Below are 25,668 nucleotides of genomic sequence, written 5' to 3' on the forward strand. Positions count from 1 at the left end.
CTTGTGGGCCTTTGCAGGGTGGGCTACAGCAGTCACAGGACCTTTCTCCCAAGAAGGTGAAAAAAAATTTTTTTTGGGACAGGGTCTTGCTCTGTCATCTAGGCTGGAATGCAGTGGTGCAATCTTGGCTCACTGCAGTCTCTGCCTTGCAGGTTCAAGTGATTCTCATGTCTCAGCCTCCCAAGTAGCTGAGATTACAGGTGTGTAGCACCATGTCCACCTAATTTCTCTATTTTTGTAGAGACAGGGTTTCTCCATGTTGGCCAGGCTGGTCTCAAACTCCTCACCTCAGGTGATCTGCCCACTTGGCCTCCCAAAGTGCTGGGATTACAGGCATGAGCCACTACGCCTGAAGGGAAGGCGAATTTGAGTTGGGTCTTGGAGAATGGGTAAGATTTGACTGGAGGGTGGGAGGGGGCTTCTCAGCAAGGAACTCAGGCCCTCCTGGGGAAGGGACAGATGGGCTGGGGCCAGGCTTACTTTGAGGTGCTCAGAAGGGCCTTCTTCCTGGCCCAGCATGGACCCTGTGGCTTTGCACATCCTTTTCTCCCTGATTTCTGTCCCATGTGTGTTGCTCAGGGACTCAGGGGAAGGATCAGACCGGGTGGGGCTGGTGTGGTGGCCACCTGGGCACAGGGGCCCTTCCTGCATCTGAGATACCCCTGAAGTCTCTCCCTGGTCCCACTCTCTCATCTCCCTGACACAGAAATGAGACTCTGAACAAGTCCCCTGCCCAGCATCACACAGGGACCTCAAACAGGCCCTCCAGACAGGAGGGTGGGGAGCCCCAGCCCAGGTGCCCAGGGCAGCACAAGTCAGACACCTGCCTCAGAGCTTTTCTCTTTGTTTTTATTTTAAAGGAAAAAAACAAAAAAACAGTGCAAAAACCCATTTTCCAGTGTCAGCCTTGCCCACCCCCACCCCCAGGCCACCCCAGCTCTGAGCCTGACTCTTCCTCCCACTCAGCATCCCCTCCCCTCTCATGCATCCCCTAGGGGCTGGAGGCTCCAGTTCCCTGGAGGGCCGGATCCCAGGAGGAACTGTGGGGAGGAAAGAACCTGGGGGACAGCCCCTGATCCACCTGCCTCCCCAGGTCTCCAGCCATGGCACCAGGTACTCCTCTCAGTTCTCATTAACCCTTTCCTGGTCATGCTACTAGCTGGGGATGGGTGGAGGTACTGATCTGGGGGAACTCCCTCAGTACCCCTCTTTGCCCCGGGGCCGGCTCGGGGCTCTCCTTACTGAGGTTGGGGAGCTCCCTCCCTCCCTCCTGGGAGAGAGCAGCGAAATCCCCAGGTTTAAATACCTTAATGAAAGCAGGGGCTTGGGAGGAAGGGGCTTTAGATCTAATAAATTATTAGCGTTTTAGTGTCCGTGGGAGTAGGGGTGGGGTGGGGCAGGATGCGGCCTCCAGGGCCCTCCCTCCCCTTACTGGTGAATCTCATTCTCTATGAGGCTGTCCTCGCAAGACTGGAAGTCTGTGTCCGTGAGGCCGTCAGGCGGCATCAGCAACTCCTCATCTTGTGATGAGGATGATGGGGGCTCGTCCCCTGAGCTCCCAGGAGCCCCATCCCCATCCCCATCCACCTCTGAGTCCTGCAGCACCTGAGCGATGTATTTCTGAAGGGGGAGAGGAATTGGGGGTAAGGTGAACAGCTGCCCCTCATGGGTGGAGGGAACACCAGGGCCTGTAGGATGGCAGAATGGGCAGGGCCCTGGGGGCAGGGGTGGCCCTCCAGGGAGACCAGCTTTCTCCCCACCCATGGGGTCTGGAACAGGTTTCCCTTTCTGCAGGACTAAGGGGACGGACATCTGACTTTGAGGCAGAGTCTGTCAGAGGCCCCTCCCAACCCTTAGGGGCACTCACCGCAGATTTGGGGACAGCAGCAGCAGTGGGGGGCCGTCCATTGCTTCTGGGGTCCACAGTATCTGTCTCCGTGTGCTCAATCTTGAGGGGTCCAGAATGAGTCAGGGAGTGGGGGCATGTCCTCAGCCCTGATCAAGGCCCCATGCCCACTTGGCTCTGTTGGTGCTGCCCTCAGCCCTCGCCAGCCCTGGGGGCCCTCTGCATCCCCTTGAGCTCCTGCCCGCAGCCATCCCCCTGCCACCCTCGCCCCACACCTTGTAGTTGTGGGCACTGAGGTATTTGAAGTGTCCAAAGCAGACGTGGCAGAGACAGATGACGATGGTGATGACCAGGACCACGAATGTGAACATAGACGTGGGAGCTAGGAACCCTGGTGTTGGGGGCAAAGAATGGGGTTGCTATCTCTCCTGTGGGTCCCCCCGGGCCTCTCCGTCCCAGCTTCTGATATCCTCTGAATGCAGTCCTCACTCTTCCAGGTGCTACAGCCTCACCCCAGCCTCTCCCAGGCTCCTTGCCTTCCACCCCCTGCCATGCGGCTCCTCCTGTGACCTGCTCTGCCTGGATTCTGGCTGGAATCCCCTCTGCTCACCCCCCATTCCCTAGGTGGGCATCCCTCACCCGTGCGCATGGTGGAAAAGAAGAGCAGCCAGAAGAGGCAGAGGATGGGCGCGGCCACCACCTGGTTCACAGCCCCCGAGTGGATCTTCTTGTCCAGCTTGGCCGGCAGGTAGGCGTAGTAGAGATTGTACCTGTCTACCAGGTGCTTCAGCAGCATGTACATGAGCCCTAAGGGAAGCCACATGGGCCCTGACCTTGGAACCAGTGCCGCCGGACCTTTGTGTCTCTGTCTCAGGTTCTTCTGGTCCTGAGGCTGCAAAGGGTTGGCCCCTCCTCCTGCCCAGGCCCCAGGACATTACAGTGTCCTGTGCCCCAGCATGATCACAGAACTCCTGCCCGGGCCCCAGGACAGGACAGCGTCCCGCATCCCAGCATGACCACAGAACTTCACTTTCCTCCGGTTCAACCCCTTCATTCTGCACTCCTTATTAGGAATTCTATTATTGGAAATCTAGTCATTTGGATCAACAAGCATCTTCTTAAAATCCATATTAGTTTTCTCTATCCTTGTCCCTGAACAGATGAGTATAAATTAAGGGACAAGTTCTATTCTATTTTCCTGGAGGCTGAGGGATAGGGAGTTTCTAACGAGGACAAGGAAGTTAGTTTGGGAAGTTGGAGCCTTCAATAACCAGGAAGGGTTGGTTAAGGAGTTAGGATGTTATTGGGGAGGAAAGTAGAGGCTACCAGTGGGGGTGATGCTTAGAGAGAAACTTTGCAAAACTTCAAAAGAGAGACCTGCCCAAGTCACACAGCTCAGATACAGCAGACTATCTCCATGAGTGGTGAGGACCCATCCCACCCTGGAATCCAGGTGTTCCCTGAGTTTACAGGGTAGTGTATAAGTGTGTGCGTGGATGCCTGTGTGGGAGTGTGTGAACATGTCAGCACATATGTGATATGTGTCCAAGCACATCATGCTGAGTGAAGGCACAGGCGTGGGAGAGTATGGCCATGTTGGGGTGACTTTGCCCAGGGGCCCACATGCCAGCTGGGTCTGGCCTGAGCTGATGGCTCTCCCCCTCCTTCCCGCAGACCAGGCCCCAGACTGAGCCAGGGACCGGGCGGGAGCCTCGAGGGGCGGGTCTCCCAGCCGGGCCCTGTCCACTCGGGGTGGCCTGCCTTCCTAGAGTGGAGAGGGTGAGGTCCTGGGTCCCCCCGAGCAGGGCCCAGGTCCCGGCGCGGCGGTGCCTACCGAAGGGCACGATGATGGGGCAGGTGATACTGTAGGTCATGACCACCGTGAAGACGCACATCATCCAGGCGTAGGCTGCGCCAAACTGGAACTCGTAGGCCTGATGCTGGGGGGGAGATGGGCAGGAGGATGGCTCAGGGAGGCAGGGACTGACCAGAGGAGCAGGGAAGGAGGGAGGGGGAAGGGGGCCAGGACCTCTGGGGCCGTAAAAGAAGCCATGGGGAATAGGACCTAATGTCTAGGGTAGAGCAGGGCAAAGCAGATGGAGAGAGGGGCTATGGCCGAGAGGACGGTCAGGGTGGATGCAGTGACAGGGCATGGAGAGGGGCCTTCAAGGGGTCGGGACCTGGCAGGTAGGGGAAAGAGTTGGGTGGACTTGGGAGTGGGTTGCCCAGAGCCCTCTTGTTTAATTAAGACAGAGGGATCCTAGCGCTAGGGACCCAGACCTCTCCAACTCCCATCATAGAATGCTACTGTCACAACTGGCAGAGGTCTTCAGGGTTACCTATGTCCACCCATGGCGGAATACGAAGGCCCCAGATATGGGAAGGGGATGGTCTAGAGCCACCGTGAGTTAACTGGACTCCCCAAGTCTCAGCCCTCCTGTGCCCCCCAACCCTAGCGCAATGGCTGCTGTTTCTTGTTGGGCCACCAGGGGGCGCTGTGCGGGCCGCTACTGCCCCAGGCGGCCATACCCGCTTCACGTTGCGCCTCTCGGCGGCCGAGCGCGCCAGGCAGAGCCGGATCATGTACATGAGCAGGCCTGGGATGCGCAGCAGGTCCATGGCGTTGCCGATAAAGGCTGAGGCAATGACGTAGTTCACGAAGAAGGCGCCGTTGTCGGGCAGGAACACACACCTGCGGGCACCAGGTGCTCCAGCACTGCACCCTTGGGGTGATCCGGTGGCTGCCCGCCCACTGCCAGAATTACAGCACCCCACACCTCCACCACCAACGTGCTTCTTCCATGTGGACACCCCCAGCTTAGCCCCCAAAACACCTGTGCCCTGTTCCCCCCAGAGACACAGAGTGGCAACAGACACCTCCAAGAACTTGTGCCCCATAAAGACCCACGGAGAGAGTGCTCAAGACCATCTAAGGCTACCAGAATGTTCAGGGGAGAACTGCTCAGGATCCCCAAAGACAACCCAGTGAGACCTTCAAAGAACCCAAAGGCTGAGCGCCCGAGGAACACCCAGAAGATTCTCCCACTTACACCATAACTTAACTCGAGTTACCCCTAGAGTGTGAGCCTCAGATACCTCCACAAGCAAGCTTTGAGACCCTCCCCTCGACATCTCTGGGGGAGCCCAGGAACCTCTATCAGTGCCTGAGATGCCCCAAATGTGAGTCAAAGATCACCATAGATGCCCTAGAGCAAGAACCCTGGAGTTTGTGCCCACAGACATGGTGCATGACCCCAATATAGCCTCATACGAATTCCAAGAGAAGATGCCCACAGAACTCCAGAGTCACACCTCTGAATAAAAGCCTGAAATTTTAGAGATGTTCTCAGAACTTGTCCCACATGAACACCCAAAAGTGTGAGTCCTTTAGCCCCCTATAGATACCCCAGAGTTATAAGGCCAAGGGCCTTCCACAGATACCCAAAAATATGGGCTCTAGAGACCTTCAGGGATACCCCTAGTAGGCTCCAAGACACTCCCTAAGTAGGACCAAGCTCTCACTAGAGATAGCTCCCCAAACCTCCCAAGTGAAATTCCAGAGACGTCCATAGTTAGTCCCACAATATGGGCACAAGACACCCCCATAGAAACTACCAGAATGTGGGCCCCCAATCCCTAAATATACCTTGAGGGTGATCTTAGCATCCAGACAGGTTACCAGAGAGTGAACCTTAACACAGACCCCAGGGACTTCTATCATGTACATACCCAAGACACCTTTGGGATGACCCTGCCAGACCCTCTTTCTTCTTCCCCTTCCAGAGGCTGGAAGTTTTGTCGCACCCTCCCATGGGGTTGGCAGTGTCTCTCAAGCATACCCACCCTGCCATCCGGTCTCTTTCCCCAGGGGCCCCAGTCACTCACTCAAACCGAATAGCTGCCTCAGCCAAGAATTTCTTATCAAAGAGCCAGCGGAAGAAGAGGTCCAGGCTGGTGGGAAGCAAAGGAGAGATGGGGTGGGGCTGGAGTGGGGCAGAACACCAGGAGAGGGGAAGTCCCTCCTCTGTAAGCCACTGGGGAGACTCCCAGACATGGGGTGGGTAACTCAGGAGGCCTGGGGGTAGCCAGGCTTCCCATCTTGTGTCCCTTGCCTTGTAGGGGAGGCAGGAAGCCTGAACTGCCCTCCTCTCCCTGTCCTGCAATCCCCCCACCCTGGCTTCTGTCCCATCCCCCTAAACTCACCTGCTCAGTCCCAGTGAGGGCAGAAGCAGCACCATAAAGATGAGGAAAGTGTAGCACTTGTGCATGGTGGTTCTGTTCTCGCCGGAGCTGGAGGCAGAGGAGCAGGGAACAGGACAGGTCAAGTGAGCCCAGGCCCCATACCTGCTCCCCCAACAAGGACAATGTCCAAGAGAGGGTCCCCTGGGAAGGGTGGGCCTCCCAAGGTGAGGGTGCTGGGCACTAACCCTTCCCTGCCAGCTCTGGGACTGCCCAGGGCCAGGAGCCTGAAGGGCAAAGTGCTGCCAATGAGGATGAGTCATTGAAGGCAGGCCACAGTGAGGTGTGGTGTGGGTGGAGGCACCTTACCGTGTCCAGTGGGCTTCAAAGAAGGCTGAGTAGTAGACAATGGTGGGAAGCAGGGCCGAGAAGCACCACAGCAGCAGGGTGGGGAAGAACTGGGTGATGATGGGATTCTGCAACAGAGCACAGGGGGGTGTCAAGCAGGGGAGTCTAGGGGGCCCAGGTGGCTTTGCTTATGTGCCTCCTCCGCAGCTGAGCCCTGGGCCCCACAACTCTCAGGGATCCCATGCTGGAAGTCTAGAACATCTGGAGGGCTGGGGTGACGGTGGGGGCCAGGGCCACATGTATAACCCCAGGGTGAATAATACTGACAGTCAGCATTTGCTGAACACCTACTATGTGCTAAGCACTGCCGATGTACTTTCCATGTCTTAATTCTCACAATAATGTTGTTACCCCCATTTGACAGATGAATAAACTGAGGCAAAAAGAGATTCAATAGCTTTCCTAGCTAGCAAGTCGTGGGGTCAGGATTTGAAATTTGCAGTCTAGGTCTTATCTATTATGCTATTATCACTCCTGGTGATTTGCAAACTGTTCTTCTTCAAACTCTGAGGTTCCAAAGAGGTGTGCTCTATGCCTGGCAGGAGGGGTGAGGGGAGGCTAGGCAGATGTGCACATCACCCTACTGTCATCGGAGCAGCCCTGCTTTTCCACGTTGGGTTTCACGCTGACAAAGAGATCAGAATCCAGGTCTAAAAGCCACTGATCTAGTCGAACCCTTCCATTATTTCAGTTAGAAAGACTAAGGGGTGAGGAAAGGGAACTGCTCTGAGATCAGGACTAAATCCAGGCTCTCTCTTCCCTGGGCATTTCTCTAGGGGTTGCAAACCTGAGGGTGGCCTCTCTGAGGGGGAAGGTGGCAGGGAACCCAAGGGAAGTGCACGCAGAGGTTTCTGGGAGCTGGCTGGTGGCGAACAGCTGGAACAAGCAGAACGGGCTGGGCTGGGCAGAAGGAAAAGGGATCAGGGCCTGATATCTGTGTGTTGTAATCCAGTGTGGAAAGTGACAGGGGCATGGGGACTCACGTTGAGGTACTCCACAGGCTTGGTGACATTGAACTTGTCCATGGTGGTGATGATGATGGCTGGAGTGGTGAGGAAGAAGAGGAGGATGAAGAGGACAACGTTGATGACCAGGCAGCGCAGCCACCAGATGAAGCCTCGGATGGAGAGGTGCTCCCTGGAAAGGTGGGGGGCGGTCACTCCGGGGACCAAGGGCAGGATTGGCCCCCAGTGACACCAAGACACTCCCTCTCCTTCCCCTACCTACTGAGCCCACTCCAGGCCCCAGAAAGCCTGCCCTGCCACCTGTCTGCTCACCAGTAGATGTTCTGGGGGTCAGGGGCATAGGACACGGTCCAGTTGGAGATGTGCAGGGACTCGCTGCAGGATGAGGGGCGTGGCTCCCCGCGGCAGGTGCAGCCCTGGCACTTACACACGTTGAAATCCTTCAGGATGCTAGAAAGACGGGCATTGGTTACCACACACCTAGCCGGGGGCCACATTGCTGGCAGAGGACCATGAGCACTGGGGTCTGGGACCTCTAGCAGGCTGCTCAGGGACGAGGGCCAGGTTGGGGACTCACATGGCGGTGATGGTCTCATTGTGGAAGGTGACAAAGGCCATGCCAAGAGGCTTCTCATTCACCTTCTCCTTCTCCCGCTTGTAGTCTTCCTTCAGCTTCTGCTCCAGCTTTGTGTAGTACTCAATGGCCTCCACCTGTGTGGGAAGGTGAGGGACAGGGCCTTGAGTTGGAGAGCCAGGCTGGTGCCTGCACCTCCAGCCCACACTGATTTGGGACTTCCTACAAGCCAGGCACTGCTCCTTTAAGCATTTTTTTTTTTTTTGAGACAGGGTCTTGCTCTGATGCCCTGGCTGGAGTGCAGTGGTGGGATCTCAGCTCACTGCAGCCTCAACCTCCCAATGAAAAGTGTCCCTCTCACCTCAGCCTCCCAAGTAGCTGGGACTACAGGTGTGTACCACCATGCCTGGCTAATTTTTGTATTTTTGTAGAGATCGGGATTTTCCATGTTGCCCAGGCTGGTCTCAAACTCACTGACTCAAGTGATCCGCCCACCTCAGCATCACCAAGTGCTGGGATTACAGGCATGTGCCACAGCACCTGGCACCTCTAAGCTTTTTTATGTGTATTACTCACTTTATCCTCACAACACTCTCATTAGGTAGGTACATTAACCCCATGAGGAAACTGGGGTGCCAAGCAGTAAGCAACTTGTTCAAGGCCCCAGAGTCAGTGGGTAGAGTACAACATTGTCTTTTTGGTTGACATCTTCTAATTTGAGGTTTGAAGACTCAGGGACATCAGACAAACCCAACAGTGGGAACTGAGGCTTCAAGGACTCCAGGGACGGGGGGGGACTCAATGAGGGCAGGGCTGCAGCCTTGCCTCCCTAGAACACACCCAGCTCCTCCCAGACCCAACAGCCAGCCCGTGTCAGACCTGCTCACAGCCTCGCACCACACAGCAGCAGAGGTGGCCGCAGGGCTTGGGGTTGATCATGGTGGGCACGTTCTCCTTGCTCTGGAGGTTTGTGAAATACAGCTTTCCCCGCTCGGCCTTCTTCCTGTGGGACCCAGGTGCCTGGTCACTTACCATGCATCTGGGGCTGGGGCTGGCTCAGCTTGGGGGTCATCTAGCTCACTCCTCAAGGACAGGAGCTGTTTTGTTCTTGAATTTGTTTAGGATACATGTTTCAGATGTGGCCACATCCCAAGGTCTCCCCACCCATCCCTAGAGGGCCAGAAGTTCATTCCTGCAGGCTGGCCTAAATTTCTCATACTATAGCAAAAGAAGGGCATGTCCTCAGATGCAGTGGGGACCATGGGCCCCTCTTCCCCTCACAACAAACTCTAACCTCCAGGCCTTGCTCTTTCCACAGCTGAATTAACCAGCACTCCAAGTTGAATTAAAATCAAATGCCCTAGGAAAAACCTCAAGGGGAGCCTGTGTGGTAGTCAAGACGTCCTCCACAATGGCAGGGGGCCCTTGGTGTCACCCTCCCCTGCACCCAGCCCCTTACCTCTCTGCATCGAGGAACATGAGGCGAGCCACGTTGTAACACGGGCGGGCTTCAAGAACTGTGCAGTTGGGGTAGGCCTCCCTGAAACACAGTCCATGTATCATCTTGTGCAGGGACCCCACCCACCTGCCCCTGCCTTTCATCCATGACCCCATCACCTTCAAGGAACACAGCTCCAGGCAGACATGGTGGCTCATGACTGTAATCCCAGCACTTTAGGAGGCCAAGGCGGGCGCATCACCTGAGGTCAGGAGTTCGAAACCAGCCTGGCCAAGATGGTGAAACCCTGACTCTACTAAAAATACAAAAATTAGCTGGGCGCGGTGGCACATGCCTAGTAGTAGTAGGTCCCAGCTACTCAGGAGGCAGAGGCAGGAGAATTGCTTGAACCTGGGAGGTGGAGGTTACAGTGAGCCAAGATCGCACCACTGCACTCCAGCCTGGGAGACAGAGCAAGACTACATCTGAAAACAAAACAAAACAAAAAAAACACATCTCCAACTCAAGTTGCCTTTTTCTTAGTCTACAAAACTGAGAGTTCCCTAAGAATAAAGCTTTGGAGTTCCTCCTCATGCTTATCTGAGTAGGAAAGTGGGAGCAGAAGGCCTGAGGACTGTGTGAGTGCAGGCTGGGCTGACGGACCAGGATGCGTGAGACACACTGCATGCAACTAGGGAAGCCAGGGCTATGGCCTGATTCTTGCCCAGGGCTGTGATCTTATGTTGAGAGAAACTGTGTCTAGTCATAGGCTATATTTCCTCAATCTTGTTTCCAGAAGACCTGGTCACAGTCTTAACACTTAGCCTTGACCACAGACTGACCCCAACCAACCCATAGCCCAATCTACAAAATGACCTCTAACTTTGGCCCAAGACAGACAAGAGATTGATCCTGACCCCTGACCAGGGTGAGACTGACCTCCAACCCTGGCCAAAGACTGATCCTTAAGCCCATCCCAAATTTACCTGTAACCCAGACCCAAGACTGACCCCCTAACCCTGACCCAAGATTCATCCCTACTTTGACTTAAGACTGACCAGAGATAAACTGTCACTGACTCACTAGTACCTGCTACCTGGCAGGGCTTGAGGAATACTTGCTGAGTGAAGGAATAGTTCAGTTTGTTTTAATATTTTGAGATGCGGTCTTGTTGTGATACCCAGCTGGTCTTGAATCCTGGGTTCAAGTGATTCTCCTGCCTCAGCTTCCCAAAGTACTGGCATTACATTCGTGAGCCACGATAGCCAGTGGAAATAGTTTCTTTTTGTTTTTTTTGAGACAAAAGTCTCACTCTGTTGCCCAGGCTAGAATACAGTGGTGTGCTCGACTCACTGCAAGCTTCGCTTCCAGGGTTCTAGTGATTCTTGTGCTGTAGCCTCCTGAGTAGCTGGGATTATAGGTGTGTGCCACCACACCTGGCTAATTTTTTTTTTTTTAATTTTTTTTATTTTTAGTAGAGATGGGGTTTCACCATGTTGGCCAGGCTGGTCTCAAACTCCTGACCTCAGGTGATCAGTCCACCTTGGCCTCCCAAAGTGCTGAGATTACAGGTGTGAGCCACTATGCCTGGCCTAATAGTTTTTTTCTTTTAAGATGGAGCCTTGCTCTGTTGCTCAGGCTGGAGGGCAGCAGTGTGATCTCAGCTCACTACAACCTCCACCTCCTGGGTGCAAGTGATTCTCCTGTCTCAGCCTCCTCAGTAGCTGGGATTGCAGGCATGTGCAACCAGGCCTGGCTAATTTTTATATTTTTAGTAGATGTGGGGTTGGTTTCACCATCTTGGCCAGACTAGTCTTGAACTCCTGACCTTGTGATCCACCCGCCTCAGCCTCCCAAAGTGCTGGGATTACAGGCGTGAGCCACTGCACCCAGCCAGTAGTTCATTTTAAAATCTGATCATGCACTGTTCTTTGATCCTAATCCTTAATCTAGACTGAGTCCCCATCTTTTTATATTTTATTAAAATTTTTAGGCTGACCACAGTGGCTTATGCCTGTAATCCCAGCACTTTGAGAGGCTGAGGCAGGAAGATTGCTTGAGGCCAGGAGTTCATGACCAGCCTAGGCAACACAGTAAGACCCCATCTCTAAAAAAAGAAAAAAAAATTAGCCAGGTGAGGTGGTTAGTGCCTGTAGTCCCAGCTACTTGGGGGTCTGAGGCAGGAGGATCAATTGAGCCCAGGAGGTCAAGGCTACAGTGAGCTGTGATTGCATCACTGTATTGCAGCACTCCAGCCAGGGAGACAGAGTGAGACTGTGTCTCAAAAAAAAAAAATTTTTTTTTTTTTAACGAAGGACCACCAAGTACTGAATGCATGAGTTACTGTTCTAAAGCAGTAAGACAGACCTCATAAACCCATGAGAATTTAGAAGCTTAAATCTGGGATAGGGTTATTGAAATACACTTCCCAGGAAGCTAAAGACCTTTCCTCTGATACTGTTCCTCAAACCATTTTAGGTTTCCCCTTTGGAAGGGTGAGCTCTCGTTCTCACTAGACTAACCTCTAATCCTCTAAATCTAACCACACAATCCCCTTGATTTGCACACAAGATATCCCCTAATTTTGCGGAGGCAGTCCTCCAATCCAGAAAGATCACAGACTTGGACCACAAGCCCTGCCTAATACTGACAATGAGCTCAAGGGCTGTCTCTTACTCCTCACCATATACCCAGCCCTGTCCCAACAGCTTGCATGTAGTAGGTGTTCAATACACATGTGCTGAATGAGCAAATCAATGAAATGGCTACTCCATAATGCTCATCCTAGTAATCCAAAAAACTCCAGTTAGAGTCTCCCTTACCGCTGGTTATAGGCTGACCTCTCCTAAACAAAACTACAGACCAACCCTGAAACACAACTAGGATCTTGAGCGTCCCAAGGGCACTGATCATGTCTGGTTCTACTCTGTCTACCAGGCATGAAGCACATAGTAGGTGTACAATAAATGTGGGGTGAATGAATAGACGGTTGACTAGTAGGGTTCCCTCTCTCACTGCATTCAGGTGTCTCTCCAAATGCCACCCTGTCAGAGTCCTTCCCTGTCCACCCCATCAGAAATAGCAACCCTTCCCGACCCCTCTCGCCCTGCCCGCTTTCCTGCTGTGCTTTCCCTGTTGTGGTTTTCTTCTTAGCACCTACCCCTACTTGACACAGTTCATTTGTTCACTGTCTGCCCCACCCCATGAAAAGGTAAGTAAACGAGGGCAAGTCTTCTGCTGTTTACCGCTATGCCCCCAGCTCTTCCCCATGTAGGCACATAGCAGGTGCTCACTAGACATTTGTATCAAAAAAAAAAAACAGATCTCAATACAGGATGACAACTGATTCCAACTGGATGCTAATATTAAGATGTCATCTAATTCATCGTTACAAAAGATTATATGATAAGGAAAAAAAAAAAGATGTCACCTAATTTTGAGTACACACTGTTCGTAATCCTGTCCCAGAGTGCCCTTTACTGCTGATGACAGCTTGAACCCCAGATAGGACCCCAAATAGTTCTCTCATACTGACCAAGAATGATCTAATTTTAACTGCTGTTTTATAACCTGTAGGAGGGCAGGGCTTGTTTCTAATTTATTTGTGCCTGACACATAGAAGGTCATCAATAATTGCATATAGTATGAATGAATATCCATCTACTGATGCTGATCACAAACCAGTCCTTAATCTAACAGAGGCTCTGGAATCTGACCCTGACCAGATAGATGTTCACTCTCAATCCTGCCCAAACATTGTCTCTGATTGGATCACACACTGGCCTGACCCAGGACAATGAGTGAACTCTCTGATTCTGGCCAACTGACAGATCTGGTCCTCAGATTAAACCCTGATTCTTCTCTTTCTTTTTTGAGACAAGATCTCGCCCTATGACCCAGGCTGGAGTACAGTGGCGCAATCACAGTTCACTACAGCCTTAGCTTCTTGGGCTCAAGTCATCCTCCTACCTCAGTTGTCTGAGTAGCTGGCACTATTGGTGCATGCTACCATGCCTGGCTAATTTTTATATTTTTTGTAGAGATGGGGTTTCGACATGTTGTCCAGGCTAGTCTTGAACTCCTGGGCTCAAGCAATCTTCCCAAGGGGATTACAGGCATGAGCCACCACACCTGGCCTAAACCTTGATTCTGATGGTGGACTGAGTCCAAATCTCAACCTTAGTCTGGGCCATGATCCAGACCACCACCATCCCTTATCATGACTACTGGCCAGCTCCTGATTCAGACCACAGACTGACCTCAGAGCAATCTCTGATCAGACCCTGGACTAGCTCCTAAAGCTGATCTCCATACTATAAACCCCCTGAGAACTCAATGATCTTTTTTTCTTTTTCTTTTTTTTGAGATGGAGTCTCACTCTGTCACCCAGGCTGGAGTGCAGTGGCGTAATCTCGGCTCACTGCAACTGCCGCCTCCTGGGTTCAAGTTATTCTTCTACCTCAGCCTCCTGAGTAGCTGGGACTATAGGCATGTGCCACCACACCCTGCTAATTTTTGTATTTTTAGTAGAGATGGGGTTTCACCATATTGGCCAGGCTGGTCTTGAACTCCTGACCTCATGATCTGCCCGCTTTGGCCTCCCAAAGTGCTGGGATTATAGGCATGAGCCACCGCACCCAGCCCTCAATGATCTTGCATTATTATTTTTTTGAGACAGAGTCTCACACTGTCACCTGGGCTGGACTGCAGTGGTGCGATCTCGGCTCACTGTAACCTCTGGCTCCTGGGTTCAAGTGATTCTCCTGCTTCAGCCTCCCAAGTAGCTGATATTACAAGCGCCTGCTACCACGCTTGGCTAATTTTTTTTATTTTTAGTAGAGACGGGGTTTCACCATGTCGGCCAGGCTGGTCTTGAACTCCTGACCTCGTGATTTGCTTGCTTTGGCCTCCCAAAGTGCTGGGATTACTGGGGTGAGCCACTGCAAAAATTTTTTTTAAGACATGGGGTCTCGCTCTGCTGACCAGGCTAGTCTCAGACTCCTGGCCTCAAGCAATCCTCCCATCTCAGCTTCCCAAAGTGCTGGGATTACAGGTGTGAGCCACTGTGCATGGCCTCTTCTATTTTGTAATTTTTGAAACATTTGAAATAGGGTCTTGCTCTGATTCACCCAGGCTGGAGTGCAGTGGTACAAACATGGCTCACTGCAGCCTCAACCTCCTGAATTTAAGTGATCCTCCCACCTCAGCCTCCCAAGTAGCCAGGACTACAGGCGCATGCCAATATACCTGGCTAAGTTTGTTTTTTTGGGTAGAGACAGAGTCTTTTTTTCTTCTTTTCCTTTTTTCTTTTTTTATAGATGGGGGTCGTTCAGTTAAACTCTGCCACTTTCATCTGTGTTTTCTTTTTTTTTTTTTGAGACAGTTTTGTTCTTGTTGCCCAGGTTAGAGTGCAATGGCAGATCTCAGCTCACTATGACCTCTGCCTCCCGGGTTCAAGTGATTCTCTTGTCTCAGCCTCCCGAATAGCTGGGATTACAGGTGCATGCCACCACACCTGGCTAATTTTTGTATTTTTAGTAGAGACTAGGTTTCATCATATTGGTCAGGCTGGTCTCAAATTTCTGACCTCAGGTGATCCGCCTGCCTCGGCCTCCCAAAATGCTGGGATTACAGGCATGAGCCACCATGCCTGGCCCTAGACAGGGTCTTGCTATGTTGCCCAGGCTGGTCTTCAACTCCTGGGCTCAAATCTGCCCACCTTGGCCTCCCAAAGTGCTGGGATTACAGGCATGAGCCACCATGCCTGGCCTTATTCATTTTTTACAGTCCCAAAGCCTACCACAGTAACATGACTAACAGCGCTGGAGAAAGTTTGCTGCATCGACAGATGAATGTGTGAGAGCAGCCCTAATCCTGTGGAATAGAGACTGTCCCTACACACCGCCATGGAAGGGCCCTTCACTCTGATTCCCCACCCCATGAGCTGCGCCCCAAGGTGCATCCCTAGCCATGGGGTGACCAGGTGAGTTCCCTCTTTGCCTCGTAGCACCACCTCCCTTTTCTCTAGTTTCTGGCCACTGGGCAATCCTGGAGGTCCGCTCTACCCACCCCAAGACATAATTCCAGAGCTGAAAAAGCCTCAGAGAATACATAGTTCAAGTTCTCTTGGACTCCTTGGAAACCATTGGAAACTAAGGAGCTTCTCCCTGTCATGTCCGCACACAAACTCCAGAATGCTGCTTATAACTTTGAAGAAGGTATGTACTCTGGTGGACCCTGGGTCAACAACCTATGACCCAGCCCAAGCCAGGAGGAGGTCGGGAGACAAGGGGGTTTGAATTACTTCCTCTTCAAATTTTTAACCCATTTCTCCTATTCTTAAAGGGGCCTATCACCCAGCTCAAGTGCTAAACCACCCTGGAATCGGACATTTCTTCCTGGGTCTACTCTCCATCCCACCCACAGCAGAGCTCCAGGTTAGGGTATAAGGATATCCTTGGAGTTCAAAGGCAGAGAAGGCTCTACTGCAGGGCTTGAGCCTGGGGGGCTTACTCACTCAAAATGCTTCTTGATCTTTTCGGACTCTGCATATTTGGAGATTCCATTGATGAAGAGGGTCCGCTTCACCTGGGTGACAGGGGAGTGGGTTTGCCTTCTGAGGCTTGACCCCAGTGGAGCCGGAGGATGTGGGGGGTGGGAGGCACTGGAGAAGGAGGCTTTGTTTTGAGGGGGTAGAGAAGTAGGTGAGCAGAGAGGAACAGATGGGTGGGAGGAGGCCTAAAGGATAAGTCAGGTCCTAGGGAAAGCAGGGGAGTGCTTCTAATAGAAATCAGGCAGTGAGTCTAACAAAAGAGTCATGTAGTACTGTGCTCTTTGAGGGTTACAGAGGCAGACAAAGGGGGTACTACTTTCAGATCCTTAGACCCCGAGGACCCAGTACAGTGGCTGGCATGGAGTAGGTGTCCGGTTCTGGCTTGGTGAGTGAATGTAGAAGGGGAAGGAATATTACTATCCTAATATCAGCCACAGCTATTTCCCCAAGTGCCAGGCACAGCACCAGTGCTTCTGTGTATTCCCCACAACCTTGGGAGAGGTACTGTTGTTATCCCATTTTACAAATGAGAAAATTGTGGCTTAGGAGGTTATGTAACTTGTAGGATGGGAGCTCCTGAGCCGCTGTGCCAGCATTCAAACCCAGCTGACACCTCTCGGGGCTGAGACAAGAGAGGCCTGCAGGGAAGGGAAGGGAGAGGCTGGGGGCGGGGCAGGACCTGGGCTCCGCTCCACGCACCAGATCGTCCTCCTTGTAGCGCATCTTGGAGGTGTGTCTACGCATGCTGTAGACGGTGAGCAGCAGATACAGGAAGGCGAAGGAGGTGTGCAGCCATAGCAGGTTGTTCCTGGGAGGAGCAGAGAGGATACGTAGGAGACACTGGGGCTGGGACACACTCAGACACCCCAGCCTGCCAATGTCAAACCCTTGATACAGATGGGGACCTCTATTGCCACCAGCTTTCTGGCACTGACTCCTCACAAGGCAGGCCCACATCCCACATCCCCTAGACCCCAAGATTCTTCCATTCCAATGAAAATGTCCCTGACAGGTCATTTCTTTATGCCCTACCCGCTGGCCACAGTGTCTCCAACTGCCCCAGCTGACCCTCCCTGGTTCCTGAGATTTCACCCTCCTCTTCTGTCATCCTTAGGGGATCCTCAGCAGGCATCTCCCTCTTCTGTCTCCAACCCAAGCCCTCAGGGACCCACAGCCATCCCTGTAGCCTCTGCTCCCATCAACACAGCCAACTTTCCTCCCTGCCCCAAGTCATGGCCCTGACTCTGGTCGTAGACCGTGGCGTGGCCAACCAGCTTTGCACCTTACCCTGATTTTAAGTTGGCAATGGTGGTTCTCCCAAAGCTGTAGGCATTGTTCTCTGGGGGGGTGGGAAGAGAAAGAGGATGATGGTGGGGTCAGAGCACATCCCCTCCAGCCCCATCCTCTCTCCACCCTAGCCATCCTGGCCCTCACTGACCCAGCAGGTCCCCTGAGAAGTTGACAGGCAGCACGATGCCTACGGAGAGGACACCCACAACCACCAGCAGCCCGATGATGTGCCGCTGGAAGGACAGGTAGTGCACGGCGTCGCCCCCACATTTGTCCCGGATCTCATCATCCCTGCAGCCATATAGAGTGGACAGAGGAGTTAGGTTAGGACCAGGGCAAGGAGGGGGCTGCAGCTTGCCTGCCCTGACCCATCCCCACCCCAACCCCAGCTGATCTGGCAGGAGTATAGAGTTGAAATAGGACTTCTCGGTCCCCTACTTTCTGTGAGAGAGGGGAGTGAAAAAAAAAAGGAGAAATGCATGGAGAAGGAGAGGGATGAAGGGAGAGGGCTAGAAGGAAAGAAACAGGTAAAAGAAGGAAGAGACTGCAGAGAGTGGAAGGGGAAGAAAAGATGAGGAATGCAGAGAAAAGGGAAAGAAAAAGAAGAATATCTGAGGAGGGAGGAAGAGGAGCGAGGAGGAGGACCAGCAGGAGGAGGAGTGGTGAAAGAAAGAGGCAGAAGTGAAGGAAGATGGGAGGAGGGGCAGCAGCACATGGGTGTGGCTGAGCCTGGCGCAGTGAAGCGCGGAACCCTTGGGGGAGGCCTGAGGGAGTGGGAGGTGGCAGTGCTAACCTGTCCGGGCTTCCTGACTTTCTCAGTGCTCACTGCCTGCCTGCTGGACTCTGGCTGGATCTCCTGAGTTCTGCCTGCTGGACACAGGCTCTGCCTACTGCTGGCTGGCTGCTCCCAGCCTACTGCTGCCCTGACCCACTGGCTGTAGAGAGGCTGAGGGGGGGCTCCACCCCTTCTCTTAAGGTGGGGCGGGGCAGGGAGAGAAGAGGGCAGAGCTGGCCCCCCCAAGCAGGGGGGTCACAGAGGAGACTGTGGGGTCAAGTGAGTGTTCAGGGGAGAGCAGAGGTTGGGGCCCGCAGGGATTGGCCTCCTAGAGCAGGGAGGAGGGTGCTGGGGTGTTGAGGAGCGCTAAGGTCCTGAAAGCTGCTGGCTTCTGAATTTTGTAGGGAGATGCCAGGTTCTGAAGTTTCTGTTTCTCTCTTTCTTTAGAGATTGAAGATGGGTCCACTTACTTTATCCTGAAGATGGCTGTCAGCCAGGAACAGAAACCCTAGGAGAACAGAGGGCTGTCAGTGGGAGTCCTGAGTCCACCAACTCGAACCTCTCTTCCCGCCCAAGTCCCATCCACCTCATTCTCATAATTACCTCTAGGCAGTTTCCACATCCCTCACTAAAAAAAAAAAAAAATCCTACGGCCGGGCGCGGTGGCTCAAGCCTATAATCCCAGCACTTTGGGAGGCTGAGGTGGGCGGATCACAAAGTCAAGAGACAGAGACCATCCTGGTCAACATGGTGAAAGCCCGTCTCTACTAAAAATACAAAAACTAGCTGGGCGTAGTGGCGCACACCTGTAGTCCCAGCTACTCGGGAGGCTGAGGCAGGAGAATTGCTTGAACCCAGGAGGCGGAGGTTGCAATGAGCCGAGATTGTGCCACTGCACTCCAGCCTGGCACCTGGCAACAGAGTGAGACTCTGTCATAAAAAAAAAAAAAAAATCCTTATACCCTAGGAACTAGCTTATCCCCAAAAAGGGGGAGAGAGAGAGGGAGAGGGAAGGTCTCGGCCCTCAAAGGAAAAAGGCCAACACTAAACAGGCTTATCAGTGAATCTTCATGTCCAGATCTACAGATTTCTCTAAACACCCTGTGGCTGTGTGGGCCAGGGTGGGATGGGTGGAGCTTGGGGTTCTAAGGTTAGCAAGGCCTCCAGACCTCCAGCTACTAGGAGTTTACACATGATTGCCAAAAGCAGAGAAGAGGGCCTTGTTGCCTGAATTCCTGCTATTTATCCTCTAGTCTACCCTGGAAGGACTAAAGCCCAGGATCACTGTGAACAGCAAGATATCTCCCCACCTCCAGCCGGGCCGGCAGTTCATGCCTGTAATACCAACACTTTGGGAGGCCAAGGTGGGCAGATCACCTGAGGTCTGGAGTTCGAGACCAGCCTGGCCAACAGAGTGAAACCGTCTCTACTAAAAATACAAAAATTCGCTGGGTGTGGTGGTGTGCACCTGTAATCCCAGATCTTGGGAAGCTGAGGCAGAAGAATTGCTTGAACCCAGGAGGCAGAGGTTGCAGTAAGCTGAGATTGTGCCACTGCACTCTAGCCTGGGTGACAGAGCAAGACTACATCTCAGGGAAAAATTAAAAAAAGAAAAAAAAAATCTCCCTCCTCCACCCTCCAGGCCTGTAAGGCAGAGAGTGGGGATATTCAGGGGGGCTGGGCAGAGGGCACTTCATCCAGGAGAAGGTCCAGACGTAACACAGGATGGAGAAGAAAGGGCCTTTCAGCCATGATTCAGGACCGTGCTACCTGTTGCCAACATCACCTGAGTCTGGGGACCATCTGGACACCTCTGGCTAGTAGGTGTGACAACTTTGCCACCTACCAGTATGAGTCCAACTCAGGAAGCTGACAGTCATCTTCTGCTAGGATTGCTGGAAGAGCTGCCATCCCTAGGACTTGCAGGCTAAGAGGGACTGACCAGGCCACCAGGCGTCTGAGGATTATCATTCTGACTAGGCCCCTCACTCTCATCAAATTAATGATGGAGAGCCAGGCAGGTAACACCTTTGTGTTAGGTCTGACATGAAAGGGGGTCTAGGGTATGTAATGAACTGCCATTCATGTGCCTTGTTAAAAGGGAACACTGCCACTCAGCTCCAATCCACAAGCAGGTCAACTGGCCCCACACAGCCAGGAGCCACCCACCTGTAACCTCTGAGCAATGTGACAGATTGTTTGTTTTGCTAGGCAGGGCTGGAGTGCATATTATTATTTCTAAAACCACGACTAAGGAAAAAAGGTGGCCTTAAGATTAATCAGCAGATGTGGGCACAGAACTCTTTGTAGGGAACAAATCTGGGAATTCATGAATGTTAGAGCTGTGCTAGTTTGGAGGCTGTGACACAGAGGACAGGAGCCAGGAGTGCTGGGCCTGGAGGGTCATCCCGTGGCTCCTTGGATGAATCACTTTCCTTGCTGAGGAGGAGGCCAAACCAGCATCCCTGACTCTACATCACTGACAGTGAGGGACTTCTCAGCCCATGTGCCCTGGGGGTGGGGTGGGGGGCTAAGAAGTTTAGGGGAGGGCACTCACATTGTCCCTTTGGTCAAAGTCAACGGAGCTGGAGACAGAGGTGAGACGCTCATACCGGTCATGGCTATCGCCGTGCATAGCTGAAGCCACACTGGGGGCGAGGGAGATGAGAGATTAGAGAGCCTGGTGAGTCTGAGCCCCAGGGGATCGCGGCTGAGTGCTTCAGAGCTCCAGGGCTATAGAAGGCACAGAAGGCACAGGAAGCGCAGAGGCTGAAGCAGGGAGGAATGACTGCTCTCTACCCCCCTCAAATATGCCTCTTCCTTTCAGGGGGACTCAGGGTGGCAGTGGAGATGAGCACAGATGCTGGGCAGTGGGGCCTTGAGGGAAGAGGTTATCTTCATCATCACCCTAAGGAGGCTGAAGCAAGAATGCCAGAGGGCCCTGCAGTTCCAGAGTTGACCGCCAGGGGCAGTGGGGCAGGCAACAGAGTCAATATTATGCAAAGAGCAATGAGGAGGTGGAGGAAAGGATGGACCAGGAGAACATGGAAGAGCTGGGGAGACTGGAAGGTCTCCTGGGGGGGACCCTACCCTCCCTCTTCCCTGACCTCAACAGCTGTTGCAACTCCAACTCCAATCTGATAGACAGAGATGACAAAGTGACAAAAAAATCCAGACTGGGGACTCCTTGGGCAGCCCCCCTCCCAGGCCTCCAGAAGAGATGAGCAGGGAACCCTGGAATATGAAGATCTAGCTGTTAGGGGACAAGAAGCTGCTGGTGACACCCAATCTTGTCTCTGTGTGATTGTGTTGAGGGATTTCCTGGAGGACAGCCCTTCTCCTCCAGCCAACAAGGGCTGCAAAGGCAGGGGCACAAAGGGAGGGACTTCTCCCCGGCAGGGAGCCAGAGGGAGAGATGAAGGGGAGGTGAGGCAGAGACAAGCTGGGGAGCCCCCTGCTCTGCAAAGCACACCGCCTGCGTTAATCCGAAACATGAGCCTGCAGAGGAGAAAACTGCAAAAAGAAACCAGCAACTTGGCAGGAAGAGAAGAGAAGCGTGAGAGAAGAAAAGGGAAAGCTGGTTTAGTGGGAATGAGGGGGCTGGTGCCCCACATACTATTCCTGTTCCACTCGGTCCCTCTCCTGTCGCCGAAGCCTGGGGACAGAGAACAGACAGGGTTAGCAGGGGTGGGGAAGAGTCCTTGGGGATGGGTGAGGAACAGAGGCCCAACTTAGGGCCCTTCTGCCCCCATGCCCACGTTGGGGCTAGTCCCTTGTCATCTCCCCAGCAAAGGGGAATGAGAGAGGGCTGGCTCCTTCCTATTCCTGAGGAGTGTGAGCAAGATGTATGTGTGAAGAGCTGGAGGGAGGGTCCCAGACCCTTACCTGTCTGCATCTGTCACCAAGGCCAGCCGCCCATAGTCCCAGGCCACCTTCCGGAGGATAGAGAATAAGAACAGCAGTGCCTGAGGGAAGAGGGGGCAGTTGGCAAGTGCAGAGGCTGTCCACCTGCTGGACTAGGGGGCAGAAGCAGAGGGTCCAAAATCTTGTCTTAGAAGGGGATGACCCTGGCTTGGGTGAATGGTCAAAGGCGAGGCTTGGGCTGGATGATGGGAATTCCTCCTGCATTTAAGCCTGGGAAGCCAGGGGCAGGTGGGAGGGTGGTTAGAGCTGGAGGTGTTTGCCAGGTGTGTACAGGGCACAGATGCCGAAGTAAGGGGTGGCAGCAGACACTCACAAGAAAGCACATGAAGTCGAGAGCCAGCACGGTGGGGACGCCCCCAAAGGGCAGGCCCTGCAGGACAGTGCTGCGGATGCGGGCGCTGTAGCAGTAGTCCTTGGGGTTGCTGTTGTTGAGGGCTGTGGTGCCCAGTGTGGCCAGCAGAAAGGGCAGCATGGCTGCTACTGCCGCATGGTCCTCCTGGGCAGAGGGTGGAGCAGTCAGCTGGGCTTGCCCCCATCCCCTTCATGGCCTGGTAGGGTGGGTGTGGGGAGGGGGCAGTGAGGGCAGATCACCAGGCTGCCTGGGTGGGTGGAAGCTCTGGCCTCTGGAGATAAGGGCCTAGGGAGGGGAGAGTTGAGTCACATAGATTTACCTTCACTGGCTCTCTGACTGTGACCCCATCCTGGGTCTGGGGAACTCAGCCCGGATTCCAGGCTCGGACTGAGGAGGCTGGTTTCATTAAGCTGGAAGGTGTCTGTGATTTTCTAACATCTAGTTAAATCTCTCCCTATCCCACCCTCACCCCCCTCCCCTCCTCCTCTAATTCTCTCTGTCTTAGGGCAGGGGGTGGAGCTGAGCCTGGGAAGACAGGGATGGGTCTTAGGCCTGAGGACTCAAGGGTAAGAAAAGGGGTCTCCATGCTAGGGGAGAATGGGTCAGGAGCCAGATGCCTCATCTTGATCTTTTCTTTATATGCCTATGAGAAAAATGGCATGATTTCATTTGCTTAGAGTTTTGAACTCTGTTAATCACCTCAATATAACTGGCTTAGGTTCGACAATGGGTCAGAGTAGGAAGTCAAGTAAATAGCAGGACTTCTGGGTTTGAGTTACCTGCCTGGCTCCAGCCACTCTTGCATATTCTCGTTTCTCTTCCCTATACCATTCTCCTCTCTCCAGTTATTTGCACAGGGATTACCTGAGTGTTATGAGCACTACAACTCCCAGAGTGCCATGCTCCTGCCTCTGAAGCAGGGCAGGCTGGGAAAGCTATGCCCTCCAGCGAGCTTTTCCATTGGCAAAGGAGGGGAGAGTGGGTGGGGGTCTCTTAGCCTGCCCGGGCAGCCAGGGTGCTGCCTGGTTCCCTGCCACTGGCCGGCTGCACTGATGTTCAGGGTGGATGGGGTGGGCAGGAGGAGGAGGGAAGGGGCAGCCAGCCTGAGTACCTGGGTTCTCAAAGTGCATGGGGACAGAGCAGAGTGGGGCCCTGGGGAGGATCCCAGGATGGCGGAGAAGTGTGGCCTTGGCAGATGCAGCACCGCCCCACCCATTTTACTGGGGGGCCCCTGGGGGACCCTTCTGCTGACAACAGTGAAGCTCTGCCTTGGGGCCAGAGAGCGGGGGAAGTCCTCAGGGAAGAAAAAGAAAAACCAGACAAAGAGAACAATGAAACTAGAAACACTGACTACAACTTTGGGAGTAGGGTCCCTTAGCCCCCGGGGTGACTCACAGGATTTCTCCTGCCTCTTCCTAACACTTCAACCACAGGGCAAGAGGTATAAGCCCTCGGAGGGGAGGATAGAACTGTTAATGTGTTTCACTTGGTTCCAGGGAGTCTCTGCAAAGCCTGGATTAGGAAGACTAAAGGAGTAACTGTGGTGTGTTATGCCTCCCCCTTTTTCAGTACATGCTGCCTTTAAAAACATATGAATTTAGTAATTGTATCAGGCACCATTTGTCCAGTGCCCTCAGTTTCAAGAATAATATACATGTGATTTCATTTAATCCTGGACAATCCTGAGTTGAGTGTCACTGACATTTTAAGGTGAGGACACAGGGACTCAGAGGTTAAGTGATCCAAGGTCACTAATAAAATGAGGGACCTCAGACTCAAACCTAGTTCACCTTCTTTCTAGAGCCAGAACACTTTTTAGGGCACCATGATGTTTTTCTGATGTACCTAGAACAGGACTCGCAGACCATGAAAGCTTTATAAATGCTCATTAAATGTTCTCAGGTCAGAGAATCTGAGGGCGCTGTGGAAATGTGCATGTCCAGGCATGTGGAAATGTGTGTGTCCAGATATGTAAATGTGTGTTGATGTGTGGACCTGCGTGCAGGAGGAGCTAGGTGACTGCATGGCAGTCCACGGAAATGAAGTGAACAGCTGGCTTCGAAGTGGGGGTGTGAATATGGGTGTGTCTGGGAGCCTGGGTATGTAAACATAAGATGCATAGAACCCTGGGGCACTATGGCGGGTTAAAGCTAGGTATAGGTATCTTGGGTGGGGGGGGGGCTCTAACTAGTTCCCCTTTTCCAATTCTCAACTCCAATAAACTCCAGCAATCTCAACACTGCATTCCCACCCCTTGCCTGTTTCTCTCTCTGAATTCCAAGGCTCCACCAGATCAGAATGAAATGAGAACAAGTCCCAGAGTACCACCCATCACCTCCTGTCTTCTCCACAGCAAAGAAAGGTATAAAATTTTGGAAGCTTCTACATCCATCCACCAGAGTGGATGTGGGTCTAGCTAGATGCTTAGTAACTGAAATCACCATGCTCCTCTGCTGCCTGCCTCCTTAGGGTCACAAAGCACTCTCCCCTCCATAACTGCATTAATGCTCCCACCTGCACGGGAGGAAGGCAGGGCGCACTCAGATCGCAATCCCCATTTTACAGGGAGAAAGCAGGAACCCAGCAGGGGAAGCAACTTGCACAGTGACAGGACAGGTAAGGGGTGGAGCCTGGGCTGGCAGCTCCGCCGGTAGACAGGGCTACTCCAAGCTTTTAATTGTGGGGGCGGGGTTGCTGGGCTGAGTTTCATCAAGGGCAGCTGCTCTCAAAGCCAGCACTGGCCTGAGCAGCTGAGAAGAGGGAAGACACTGAGGCAGAATACCTTGGGGAGGGGAGGTGGCAGTTCTTCCACTCCAGAAGGTGCCTGCACCAGCGATAACCCAGAGTTTCTCTAGTCTGATATTGAGGCTTTAGCTAGAAGTGTGTAGAGAGAGTGATGGAGGATTTTATTTCTAGCTAACTTAAGGTTTTATTTTACTATTAAGAGTGTGTGCATGGTAGAGATTGGAGAGCTATAAATTATAAGCTTTTTTTTTGAGAAGGAGTCTCGCTCTGTGATCAGGCTGGAGTGCAATGGCATGATCTCCACTTACTGTGACCTCCACCTCCTGGGTTCAAGCGATTCTTCTGCCTCAGCCTCCCAAGTAGCTGGGACTACAGGCACCCGCCACCACACACAGCTAATTTTTGTATTTTTAGTAGAGACAGGGTTTTACCATGTTGGCCAGGATGGTCTTGATCTCCTGACCTCATGATCTGCCTGCCTCAGCCTCCCACAGTGCTGGGATTACAGGTGTGAGCCACTGTGCCCGGCCAAATTATATACTTTTTAGTTACTGGACAAGATTTAAGTTAGGGCTTGGGATCAAAGCAGGGCTGTGTGGTGTGAGGGGAGGAGGTGAAG

General features: G+C 53.0%; 1 protein-coding gene across 4 annotated transcripts in view; it reads right to left on the reverse strand.

Annotated features, from left to right (window-relative positions):
• Positions 1-828: 828 nt before the first annotated feature.
• Positions 829-25,668, reverse strand: part of TMEM63B (transmembrane protein 63B) — a 28,967-nt gene continuing 4,127 nt past the window's right edge. For 3 of the 4 annotated variants that reach the window (XM_021676053.2, XM_012448747.2, XM_012448749.2), the window contains exons 2-24: positions 22,266-22,448; positions 21,914-21,993; positions 21,645-21,683; positions 20,586-20,676; positions 18,499-18,536; positions 17,402-17,544; positions 17,251-17,302; positions 16,663-16,771; positions 15,928-15,998; positions 9,432-9,512; positions 8,852-8,975; positions 7,976-8,109; positions 7,711-7,848; positions 7,417-7,570; positions 6,395-6,501; positions 6,050-6,136; positions 5,732-5,797; positions 4,376-4,538; positions 3,681-3,786; positions 2,486-2,653; positions 2,122-2,237; positions 1,868-1,948; positions 829-1,620 (exon numbers count right to left, since the gene is read on the reverse strand). In XM_021676053.2, the coding sequence (XP_021531728.1) occupies positions 1,429-1,620; positions 1,868-1,948; positions 2,122-2,237; positions 2,486-2,653; positions 3,681-3,786; positions 4,376-4,538; positions 5,732-5,797; positions 6,050-6,136; positions 6,395-6,501; positions 7,417-7,570; positions 7,711-7,848; positions 7,976-8,109; positions 8,852-8,975; positions 9,432-9,512; positions 15,928-15,998; positions 16,663-16,771; positions 17,251-17,302; positions 17,402-17,544; positions 18,499-18,536; positions 20,586-20,676; positions 21,645-21,683; positions 21,914-21,993; positions 22,266-22,424 (2,499 nt within the window). In that variant the 5' untranslated portion in view covers positions 22,425-22,448 and the 3' untranslated portion in view covers positions 829-1,428. Of the gene's footprint in view, positions 1,621-1,867; positions 1,949-2,121; positions 2,238-2,485; positions 2,654-3,680; positions 3,787-4,375; positions 4,539-5,731; positions 5,798-6,049; positions 6,137-6,394; positions 6,502-7,416; positions 7,571-7,710; positions 7,849-7,975; positions 8,110-8,851; positions 8,976-9,431; positions 9,513-15,927; positions 15,999-16,662; positions 16,772-17,250; positions 17,303-17,401; positions 17,545-18,498; positions 18,537-20,585; positions 20,677-21,644; positions 21,684-21,913; positions 21,994-22,265; positions 22,449-25,668 lie in introns of those variants that run through there. The other variant, XM_064361007.1, reaches the window with a different exon arrangement.

The sequence above is a fragment of the Aotus nancymaae genome, unplaced genomic scaffold, assembly GCF_030222135.1.
Source record: "Aotus nancymaae isolate 86718 unplaced genomic scaffold, 86718_ANA_hifiasm-v0.15.2.pri h1tg000040l, whole genome shotgun sequence".
Classification (NCBI taxonomy): Eukaryota; Metazoa; Chordata; class Mammalia; order Primates; family Aotidae; genus Aotus; species Aotus nancymaae.